The sequence below is a fragment of the Podarcis filfolensis genome (genome assembly GCF_964270895.1).
Source record: "Podarcis filfolensis genome assembly, chromosome: 7".
In the NCBI taxonomy this organism is placed as follows: domain Eukaryota; kingdom Metazoa; phylum Chordata; class Lepidosauria; order Squamata; family Lacertidae; genus Podarcis; species Podarcis filfolensis.
In genome coordinates this window covers 4947751-4960142 of record NC_139603.1, presented here as the reverse complement: position 1 = coordinate 4960142, position 12392 = coordinate 4947751, and the positions used below count along the sequence as shown (strand labels likewise).

General features: G+C 41.2%; 1 protein-coding gene across 1 annotated transcript in view; it reads right to left on the bottom strand.

Moving 5' to 3' along the window:
* Window positions 1-4805, bottom strand: part of LOC310767368 (uncharacterized protein) — a 49228-nt gene extending 44423 nt beyond the window's left edge. The window contains exons 1-2 of the mRNA XM_083624238.1: window positions 2151-4805; window positions 1249-1455 (exon numbers count right to left, since the gene is read on the bottom strand). Coding sequence (XP_083480364.1) covers window positions 1249-1455; window positions 2151-4565 — 2622 coding nt within the window. The 5' untranslated portion in view covers window positions 4566-4805. The remainder of the gene's footprint in view (window positions 1-1248; window positions 1456-2150) is intronic.
* Between the last annotated feature and the right edge of the window lie 7587 nt (window positions 4806-12392).

Below are 12392 nucleotides of genomic sequence, written 5' to 3'. Positions count from 1 at the left end.
CATTTCTCCCACTGGCCAGAACTAGCTGATTTCCCCCCTCTCTCTCGCTTTTTAATTGTTTTTATTAAGATTATTAAAGATTATCTTGGGCTACAAAAGTGCGTACATTGCCTTTATTTTCAGATCATAAAGTCCTTTCTGCAGATCAGTTATATTCTCATATGCAAGTTCAGGGTTGTTAAGAAGGTGGAATAAGCTTATAAGTAAATTTCTGATTGGCCACAGAAACCACAGAACTGATCTCATGTTCTGACTAAGCAACAATTCATCTCCACCAAAGATCCTTTGCAATATTCCCCACAAAGGAACCTTTTGCCATTTCCTTGGGAACTGAATAATGAATCTGTTCAGCTGCAGTCTCACATGCGATGCAAAAATTATATATGATGAAAATGAAAACAGCATTTCCAAGTGCTCTGGAACTCATCACGGTGTCCTGTTGTGCCAGAAGCAGTTTAGACATGCTGGCCACATGATCTGGAAAGCTGTCAAGAGGACAAACACCGGCTGCTTTGGCCTGAAGCAAGATGAGCGCTGCACCCCATAGTTGCCTTTGACTGGACTTAACCACCCAGGGGTCTTTTACCATTATCTTTACCTTTACCTTTTTTCCAACCTCCTCTCCACCCATTTTTCAATATTGGACGCAGTGAAATGGCTATAACTGCACCCTAACATTATGGCACACAGCTAGTGAAGCCAATCACTATTGCAAACATATGTGTTGGTACCATGACACTGGTCTTTTCATTTCTGATCACAGTCCCATTAGGAGATGTTTTCCAATCCAAGTTACTTAAAAGTAGTGTCTTCTGGAACAGGAGTCTTTCCTTCTGTTTGTAAAGCCACCCCTCATCATTGATCCCAGGGGGAGTTACAACAAAATATAGAGCAGATCAAATACCATAAAACATAAAACACAATACAAAACATGTGAAACATACACAGTAACTCTAAAAAATGGACCCTTACGTTGCAGGTGATACCCTAACAACTACTGGCCACAGTACCAACCCCTCTCCAAAAGCCTGTGCAAAGAGGTTTGTCCTTAAGTGGCACAGAAAGCGCAATAAGATAAGGGGCAAAAGTGAAGTTCTCAAATAAAGAAGGTTTTTTCCTGCATGCTCCCCCCTCCACTTCATTAGATAGGCGAACAATTAGAATGCACACACAGAGAGACACCAAACTGGACAGTTTCATACAGAATCAGATATTCCTTCCTTGAATTGGGGTCAGAAATGTACAGACACTCAGCATCAGTTCTTCAGGACCAGTGCTGTTTGGACAAGACTGGCTGTACCATTCAGCAATCTGGGAGGTGCATACTGTGCTTAGCTGTATCTTCTGAGCCATCCACAGGGATAGCTCCATGTAGAGTTCATTACTGTATAGTAATCCGTTCAGGGGATTACCTGAGCCTGGGTCATAGTAGCAGAACAACTGTAGCTGAAGAACCTGTCAAAGCAGGTAAAAGGCATTCTTCGCCAGATGTCACTTCAGACTCCAGTGACAATGTAGAATTCAACAACAGCCCCAGACTACAATGTGGTTCCTTTAAATACAATTGTTACCTCTTCCAGAACAGGCCACCAACCTAGTCCTCAGATCTGGAAACTGCCAACCTACCATGCCTGCATCTTGTCAGAATTTAGGTTCAACTTAATGGCCCATATCCAGCCCTACCTGCAGACAGTGATTCAGGACCTGAACAGCTTCTCTTGCTTCTGATGATATGCAAAAAAATGGACCTGAGTGACATCTAAGTGTCGGTGACACTGCTATCCAAATCCCTTGATGACACCCCCAGAGGCTTCTTACAATGATCTTATAGAAATTCCGCAAGTATGATTACTTTGATGCAATATGTGATCTGGCTTTGCTATTCCCGTCAATAGCAAATTTTACGCTCAGAGGAATCATTAAAACACTACCTATATAAAATGCAATATTTATTTCAATTAATGAAGTATTTGCTTCATCTGTTGAAAAAAGGAAATTACACTGAAATTTGTAGCAAAAAAAAATTAAGCTTTGTTATTTAAGAAACTTAATTAAATTACATAAAATGAAACCTAATGAATAAGGACAAATAAAAGAAATGACTTTCTGAACTTTAAAATAAACAGAAGTACTAAAATTCATGTACTCACTTGACAGGTTGCTGCCTCCTCCTTAACAGTGTTAGAATCACCTATGAGTAATATAGGATCTGACTTATCAGGAGCCTGTTGTGGTGTCAGAGTATTGGTACAGCTTCCAATTGGAAAAAAAATCTGGCTTTTCCGAGAGCCTGAAGTCAGTGAAACCTCGTGGCAATAAGACTGAAGAAATGCCCGGACTCCATCAATCCCCACAAACTGGGAGATGGGAGCACCATCAAAATGCACACTTCCATTGTCACACAGCTGAGAATTTTTCCACCTGCGAAGTTTGAGTGCCAATAACACAAGGAGGAAGGCGAGAAACAAGCAGGAGACAAAAGCCACTGCAGTCACCAAGTAGAAGGTGAGATCTGACTGCGGGTCTTCAGATACTGGGACACTGCTCAGATCAGTCAGCATGTCAGGGATGCTGTCAGCCAAGACCACAGTAACAGTGACTGATGCCGACATTGGAGGCTGCCCATTGTCCTTGACTAAAACCACCAGGCTTTGCTTGAGGGCATCTTTCTCCAGGAAGAAGCGGGCTGTCCTGATCTCTCCCGTGTGGAGCCCCAGAGTGAAGAGCCCTGGCTCGGTGGCCTTGATCAGCTGGTAGGAGAGCCAGGCATTCTGGCCAGAGTCTGCATCCACGGCCACCACCTTAGTGACCAGGTAGCCTGGCTCAGAGGAGCGAGGGGCCAGCTCTATCCCTGTGGAGCCATCAGTGGGAGGGGAGGGGTACAGGATTTGGGGAGTGTTGTCATTCTGGTCCAGGATGAAGACAGTCAATGAGACGTTGGAGCTGAGTGGTGGAGAGCCTCCGTCCTGAGCCTTGACCAGGAAATTAATCTCTTTAATCTCTTCATAATCAAACGAGATCAAGGCATAAACAACCCCCGTTTCAGAGTTAATAGAAAGGTAGGATGAAAGAGTAGAATCGCCAACAATTTGATCAATGATTGAAAATGTGATTGTAGCATTTTCCATGCAGTCAGGATCACTTGCTTTCATGTAGTAAACAGATGCTCCTCTGATGTTATTCTCAGTAACATAAGAAGTATATTGTATGTTATTGAAGATTGGGGCATTGTCATTTACATCTGAAATTTCTACAAAGAACACCGTAGTGGTTGATAATGGAGGGTTCCCTTTGTCTGTAGCCATGATAGTAATACTATAATTTGATGTTTCTTCTCTGTCGAGAACTCTGTCAGTCATCAAATGGTAATAGTTATCAAAGGATTTCTCTAAGTGGAAAGGAAGAGTTTTAGGAACTGAGCACAAGATTTCTCCATTCTCACCCTTATCTCTGTCTTGTATGTTTAGTAGAGCAACCACAGTTCCTGGAGAGCTTCCTTCACTGACTGAATTGAAGAAGGTAGTGATAGTTATCTTGGGTATATTGTCATTAACGTCAATAAGGATGATCAACACTTTAGCCCTGTCGGAGAGACCTCCATTGTCCTTTGCTTGAACTTCCATTTCATGTAATGCATCTTCTTCATAGTCCAACTTCCCTGTTGTTGATATCTCCCCACTTCTAGAATTTATTTGAAAGAGTTGCGATGCTGTCTCCTTTATTTTTAGAAATGAGTAAATCACCTCAGAATTTGTTTCTTCATCGGCATCTGTAGCATTTACAGTAAGCAGCAGAGAGCCTATGGAAACACTTTCCAAAACACTCACTTTATAGAGAGGTTGGTTGAAAATGGGTGTGTTATCATTTGCATCAAGAATCGTTACATAGATCTGCAGAGTGCCAGATCTCACAGGATGCCCACCATCTGTGGCCGTTAGGATGAGTGAGTAAAATGCTTCCGCTTCTCTGTCCAAAGATTTCTCTAGCACCAGTTCAGGAAATTTGTCCTTATCAGATCTGCTCTGTAGTTTCAGGGAGAAATACCTGCTGCTGCTCAGATGGTAGTTCTGAAGGGAATAATCTCCAATGTCAGAATCTTGAGCTTCTTGCAAGGCAAAACGAGTTCCTACAATGGTCATTTCACTTATTTTAAGATCTAAGCGTTCCTGGGTGAAAGTTGGAGCATTGTCATTTATATCTGTGATTTCAATTTCTACAGTGAACAGTTTCATTTTATCCTCAACAAGGACTTCAAGACTTAAAACACACTTCTCTTCCCACCTGCATATTTCTTCTCTGTCTATCCTTTCGGAGACATATAACTGGCCATTATTAGAATTCAAAGTAAAATATTGAAGCATACCTTCAGAGATGATGCGAACTCTGTTGTCTGACAATTTCTTGGAACCCAGTCCCAGGTCCTCTGCTATATTCCCAACGAAAGAGCCTTTCGGGACTTCCTCAGGAACTGAGTAGTGGAGCTGCCCATAATTTGTCTGCCAGATGGCAATAAAAGCAAACCAGAAGGAGCCACTGTGTTGTCGGAGTCTCAGCATAGCTGCCATTTCAAAGAATTACCTTTGGAACATCTACCTATTTCTCTTTCTCGTGGCAAAGGATCTTGTAGCAAAGAACCAGAAAATCCTTTTGTTAATCTATACTGATTCACTGAGAGAGAGGACGTGTGCCAATTTAGCTGCCTTTCTAGCAATGTGCAATAACTTACCCTGCATCTTTCATTTCAGTTTGCTTTCTCACTGGTAAACAGCGGCGCCCAGAGTCTCAACCAAAAACTGCAATGGCTAAAGTCATACAAAAGGCAAAGACAGCCTAGTTGACACGATTAAGCAGTTTACTTCCTGCATGTGTGGATAACTATCTATAAACAAAGCATAAACAAACCAAGTATAGAAACAAAGCATATTAAAAAGTATAAACCAGAAAAGTCTTTAATAAACCTGTAACTTCTATTCTATGAGAAATAGTTGATTTTTACAAAATACCTATTCCATAGAGTTCTTTGTTTTTGAAATTAGTAAGTAAATATATCCTTTGTCTTTATTTGGAGAAATAATATTACCAACGCATATTTAATGTTGTATTTAATGATATTTTCTTTGCTTTGTTTCTTTGCATTGCTCCAGTAAAGGATCACTGTAGCTAACAGAACATTAAGGCTGCAATCCTACACAAACTTACCTGGGAATAAATCACATTGAAAATGTACTTGTGAGTAACCATATATAGGATTGTACTGTAAATTAAAGTAACATTCCAAATATCACCATTTCATTGTGTATTTCAGCAAAATCAGGCAGCCTTCCTGATCATTTCATTCCTGGCCTATTCACTTTAGTTTAGACATTTTAGAAGTCATATATATTTGTATGTTTTTCATTTCTTACCACAAATAACTTCTAGAAATTAGAAATATATCTGATTTTATTGCCATCTTGTCTTTAAAACCTCTACCCAGTTAGACTAAAGGACTTGAATTTAAAAGATAATAAGCATTTTGCTTCTATATCTAGAATGAGCATACCAGGAGGACAACAAAATGAAGATTGAACTAGGGCCACAATTTCACTAAGTAAAAGAGTTTATATGCAACATGGTTAACTACTTAACTGACAGCCTCCCTTACAGTCTGCAACTGTAGGAGCTGGAAAAGAATTTTCTGCTACCTACCTTGGTCGGACAACCTTACCTTGACTCTGGTCACAGGAGCCAACTCCTACAGGCCTTTGGCCCCCACAATAAAATATAATAATAATAATAATAATAATAATAATAATAATAATAATAATATTATTTATACCCTGCTGTGGCAATCACACAGGGTCCCCGGATATTTGACAGTCTATTGATTCAAGTGCCACCACTGTGCTCGCTTCCCCGCTGCCACCAACCGGTTACATTCAGGTTCACACTGAGTCAAGACAGTTGTTAAAATTAAATCAAATAAACAAGTTTATGTTGTAAGCATTAACAAGTATGGTTTCTCAGTTAATTTTCTTGTCAGTTTCTTATCCTTAGTTTCTTTACCGGCCTATACCTTCCTAATACCTTCTGACTGATTATCTCAACTTAACAGTTTCCGTCACTCTCTCACATCAGACTAGCCCAACCCACAGACTTATCCTCCCTCCCTCTTCTCTGACTCCAGACTGACTTCTTAACAACTCCAACTCTACCTCTAACTCTAACTCTAGCTCCTCCCCTTGGGTTCCTATAGGTTAGTCATTTTACAATTAGTTAACCCTTTCCTTATGAACCCAGTATGATGTCACACACCTAGGAGGGCAAATGCCACACCCGCCCATCTGGCTGGGTTTCTCCAGCCACTCTGGGGGAAATGCTGGAGGGGGCTGGACCCCTACAAAATTGATGGGCATTCCCATTCAAATATGGGTGTTCTGCATCATGTGATCAATTATGCAGGGCAGGGTCTACATGAACCTTCACAGTATTTTATTCAAGTTGGCACACCTGATCAACTGAAGAAGTTTGCTATTTCTTGCCTATGCACATTCAAGGTGTGCTGGGAAGATTCCGCCAGGACCATCTGCCTGTAAGGGTTTTTTTTTTTTTTTTTTTTTTTTTTTTTTTGGAGGGTGTGTGTGTGAATAAGCCCAAGCATTGTCCAAGAGTGCCACTCATCTGAGGTCCCCACAAGTCACTGGAAGGCTGGGTTAGATAAGCAATTCTTAATGCTTTGGGTGTTTTTGATTTCCACCTTCACTGAATCTGCTGGTCATATCTAATTATCTAGATCAGGGGTTGTCAACCTGGTCCCTACCGCCCACTAGTGGGCATTTCAGGATTCTAGGTGGGCCATAGGGTGTTCTACGGCACAAGCTGAATTCTCCTTCCATCAAGTACGAGTACTGTTGGGAGGTAAGGAAAGTTTACCATCAAGAAAGATACATTAGTGGGTGGTAGGTATAAAAAGGTTGACTATCCCTGGTCTAGATGCTTAAGAAAATGACTTGCTTAATTTGGAACAAATACACACTCAATAGTGCAGAGTTGACAAAAATAACTCCCTTTAAGGCTGATCAGGGAACAAGAGTCAAAAGATTCCCACTTCACCTGCAAACAGCTAACATTGTACTGCCTGAGATACTGTGGGTTTCTCCAGGGTTTCTTCAGAGAGGAGACTTTCCAAGCTTTCCTGGAGATTATATGGATTGTACCTGAGATCTTTTGCACACAAAGCATATGCTGGGCTACAGTCTTTTAGTTTATTTCAGTTTAAATCCAAATACCTTGGTTTTATTAAGTTATGCATCAGAAACAATTATCTGATTATGTCATTTCCTTCTTACTAGCTGCTTATAGTTAAACTCATGTTTACCTTCTTAGTTCAACTCCTTACAGTTAAAACATTGCTTTGTTGTGTAACAGAAATAATTTTTACTTTTGTTAACCATATGGTTGTGAGCATTTAAAGCACTGCCTTTAAAATATGGTTCTACGTCTCATTCTGACATTCAAAGAAGTAGAAATGCTGGTGTACCTCCATCCACATTTATTAGATAATGCTGATTCATCCATCATTCTTTCAAATTAAAAGATCACAGGAGTCATGAATGAAATGTCTAGAACACAGGGTGTAGGAGCAGATGTTACTGCACACAGGCTAGAGCCTGTTTTACATGTTCAGTCATGGTAATGATTGCGGCAAGGCTGATCGCCAAAGAATTGATGCTTTTGAATTATGGTGCTGGAGGAGACTCTTGAGAGTCCCATGGACTGCAAGAAGATCAAACCTATCCATTCTTAAGGAAATCAGCCCTGAGTGCTCACTTGGAAGGACAGATCGTGAAGCTGAGACTCCAATACTTTGGCCACCTCATGAGAAGAGAAGACTCCCTGGAAAAGACCCTGATGTTGGGAAAGATGGAGGGCACAAGGAGAAGGGGATGACAGAGGACGAGATGGTTGGATAGTGTTCTCGACGCTACCAGCATGAGTTTGACCAAACTGCAGGAGGCAGTGGAAGACAGGAGTGCCTGGCGTGCTCTGGTCCATGGGGTCACGAAGAGTCAGACACGACTAAACAACAACAACAATGATTGTGGTGAACAGAGATTCCTTCACATCTACCAGAGTTGTATCTGAGAAATGCCATCCAGAGGAGCTGCTAAGTAGCAATGGAGCTTTTTCATCTGCAATTTACAAGAATCCTCAATGATCCAGTGCGACTTATTCCCAAAGCATTTCATAGAAAAATGACTTGAGTGATGGATTGCTTATAGGACTGGAAGTTCCTGTGGCCCCATCCAGACCCTTTTGCTGGAATGAATTTTCACTATTGCAACTTAATGTTATTTGCAGATTAATATTATCGGAGAGGTATTCCCCCTCTATGTTCAACTCTTGTTGCCCACCACAGCCAGAAGGGGTAGTAAATTGGGTTCAGGTGGCAATAAGTACTTCATTAAAAGAAGAGAATATCCCAGTAGCCTTGAAGGAGGCACCTCTGAGACTACTCCTTAAAAATATATGGATGATTCCCCCCCCCGCCCTGCAATTGGCCAGTTGCTAATCCCCCTTTCTTGGGCAAGTGGCTTTACTAGACAGTGGCTTCTCAACCCCAGACATGCCTGGATGAAATGGATTATTTGGATCTACTTCAGTCTGAATTCTGTCATGGTTTGGGGGCACTTTGGTCACCCCCACAGAAAACATGTGCTAGGAGAGGAACACATGGAGTGCAATCCTGTTGATTCTCCTGGATCTCTCAAATGCTATCAATTTGATGTATCAATTATAATATACTAATGAATCATCTTATGGTTTGGGGGCATTGTGTCCCCTTGGTTCTGTTCTTCTCTGTCAGGTTAGTCCCAAAAAGTTATACTATAGTACTTCCGTTTCACTCCACAACATTTATTCTATTGAGTAACATGTACCCAGCTGTAGGAGGAAATTATCTGGAGATGATAATGAGGCATCATCACTATGCTAATGACACCCAGCTCTATTTCTCCTCTTTGTCTAGTGTAGATGACACAATGAATGTTCTTAAAAGGTGCTTAGTATAGTAATGCGTTGGATATGGGCTAATAAACCAAAGCTCAGTCCAGACAAGATAGATGTTCTGTAGGAAGGCAATGAAGTTGATTAGTGATTCAGTGTTCATCCTGTTTTGTATAAAGTTGCTCCCCCCCGCCAAATATCTGCATTAGGATGGGAAAACTACTGGTGGGACTGGGGTGAGAGTGAGAATACTGACAACATTTCATTCATGTGTAGAAAAAAAAATAGAATATAGAATATAAAGGAAAACTTCCATGCCTCTGACATTATGAACAGCACTACTGATTTTGCTGTTACAAAATGATAGCAATAGAGCTCCATAACATGGACATAACACCATCCACAAACCTTGATACCAATAAAACTTAACAATGGTAAAATAGAATAAAATTCACTAAATAAATTGATGCAAGATGTCTGCCAGTGGAACCCCACGTGTAACTGCAATGTAGCTGAGGTGCATTTTTTGCTATAAAGCAAGGTTTATATTGCCATCCCACAAATGCCTGTGCCCAGCCATTCACAATCTGTAGCATACTGCAACAATAAATTAATTTTAATATTCATTCCTGCCCTGCTACTAGGAATGCTCCCTGTGGTTGGACTGCTCTTCTGTCAGATGATCATTATGATAGGGAGAAATGGGGCAATGAAGTGCCTGGGCATGTCAGTTTAGTCCAACATGGAGTTAAAGATTTAAAAGCCTGGAACTTTTAAAACTCTCGATTAAGATACAGGCAGTGGAACTAGTCTTCTTTTACTTTCCCGAAAAAGCATGTGATAGAGTAGAATGTGAGGTATCATCTACAATCATTAAAAAATGAAAAAGTTGCAGATACACAAAAGCTCAGCTGCATTTTAAGAGGGTCTTATTAGAGAGTCCAGAGGTTTTTTTTGAATAGCCAAAGCACATACCAATTGACAATTTCACCAACCATCTTGCTGACCACATATGAAGTTGTTGCTTTATTCTTGAGCCCCTACTCCGGTGCTTCCCATATTCAGTCCACCACTTTCCCCTATAACTGATTCAGCTATCTATCCCCTTACCTAAAATTCTCTAGGCATCTCCCACCTTGAATACTGCTATGTTTTACTCTCTGGCTTGGACTTTGAAGCAGATGAAGACCTCCCTGTTTCTTCTTCTTATTTAAATACTGTTATGAGTTTGGAGGAAGGGGAAGGCTGTATGTCTTGCCTCCCTTCTAATTCATGAATCCAGCATGGATTCAGTTCCTGGAATAGCTAGGCTAACTTCCTGATGAGATAATGGCCCTCTAAGTATGGACCTTTAAGGTAACAAAGGAAGTGTCTCTGTGTCGCATGACAAAGGGTGGGCTTTCCTCCCTCAACAAACCGGTAGTTAGAAGGATAAAGGTCAGAATGGAGAGTTTAGTTATGTGAGCTGGAAGGTAGAAGAGAGTCTGCAGGCTGGGAAGCTGGGATACAGAGTTACGCCTGATTTCTGGTTGAATCCAAGGTTTCGCTATGGTGGAAGCAAAACCCCTCCATCATAGGCTCAGGTTGCATATATGTGTAAATAAACAATATATCATAAAGACACCACAGTCTCCACTGTCCCTCATTCCAAAAGATAAGCACCTGAAATCCATGGAATCTTACATTGCTTGGAGATTGGGGTGGCAACAATCCACTTTTATTTAAATCCAAACATTAAGCAAAGGAGAGGTTTCTTAAGGAGTTAAACTTAGATTAAATGAGAAACAGCAAATTACAGTCTGAATTAAGTCAAAAAGGGCAAAATCATCTTCAAGATGATCAAGATTTTTAAATGTTTCAATTCTTACAGTGATTCTTACAGAAACACTTGTTCAGTTGCAGTGAAGTTATTCTTGAACATCAAATAAAAGGTAAAAATAATTCAACTAGATAAATATTATATTGACATAAGGTTTTATAAAACCTTTTCAAAGTTTAGTGAAAGCAAAACATACCTGTTCGCAGGTCTGCCCTTCCTTATTGATATTTGAATCATTTGCAGTAAACAGAGGTCCAGAGATTTGAGAAGCCTGATGTCCTGTCAGTGTGTTTGTACAGCTTTCAATGGGGAAAAAAATCTGACTTTTCCGAGAGCCCGAAGTCAGTGAAAACTCATGGCAATAAGTCTGAAGAAATGCCCTGACTCCATCAATGCCTACAAACTGTGAAACAGGAACCCCATTTAAATTTACACTTCCAGTGTCACACAACTGAGAATGTCTCCACTTGCGAAGCCTTAGTACCAATAATACAAGGAGGAAAGTGAAGAACAAGCAGGAGACAAAAGCCACTGCAGTCACCAGGTAGAAGGTGAGGTCAGACTCAAGACTGATAGGAGCTGAGATGGTGCCCAGATCAGTCAGCATGTCAGGGATGTTGTCAGCCAAGACCACAGTAACAGTGACTGACGCCGACATTGGAGGCTGCCCATTGTCCTTGACTAAAACCACCAGGCTTTGCTTGAGGGCATCTTTCTCCAGAAAGAAGCGGGCTGTCCTGATCTCTCCCGTGTGGAGCCCCAGAGTGAAGAGCCCTGGCTCGGTGGCCTTGATCAGCTGGTAGGAGAGCCAGGCATTCTGGCCAGAGTCCGCATCCACGGCCACCACCTTAGTGACCAGGTAGCCTGGCTCAGAGGAGCGAGGGGCCAGCTCTATCCCCGTGGAGCCATCAGTGGGAGAGGAGGGGTACAGGATTTGGGGAGTATTGTCATTCTGGTCCAGGATGAAGAGAGTCACTGAGACGTTAGAGCTGAGTGGTGGAGAGCCTCCATCCTGGGCCTTGACCAGGAACTTAATCTCTTGGATCTCTTCATAATCAAAGGACCGTAGGGCATAGATTACTCCAGTCTCAGAGTTTATAGAAAGGCAGGAGGAGAAGTAGGAGTAACTCATCTCACCTTCAGTGATTGAATAAGTAATTTTGCCATTCATCTCCCAGTCAGGATCAGTTGCTTTTAGTGTTAAAACAGAGGATCCAGCTGAAGTATTTTCTGTAATTGAAGTAACATAGGACCTCTTTTTAAAGGTGGGTGGATTATCATTTTTATCTAATATTTTCAGCTGAATAGCGGTGGTTGTGGAGAGAGGAGGATTTCCTTTATCTGTTGCAATAACTGTAACATTGTAATTAGATACATCTTCTCGGTCCAGGGTTCCGCTAGTCACTAAACTGTAATAATTATCAAACGTTTTCTCTAAATGAAATGGCGGGTTGCCAAAGATGGAGCATGTAACCAGCCCATTGTCTTCTGAATCCCTGTCTATTACTTTTAACAGTGCAATTATAGTTCCTTCTGGGCAGTCTTCACTCACAGCATTAGTAAGAGATGTGACTGCAATTTCTGGTGC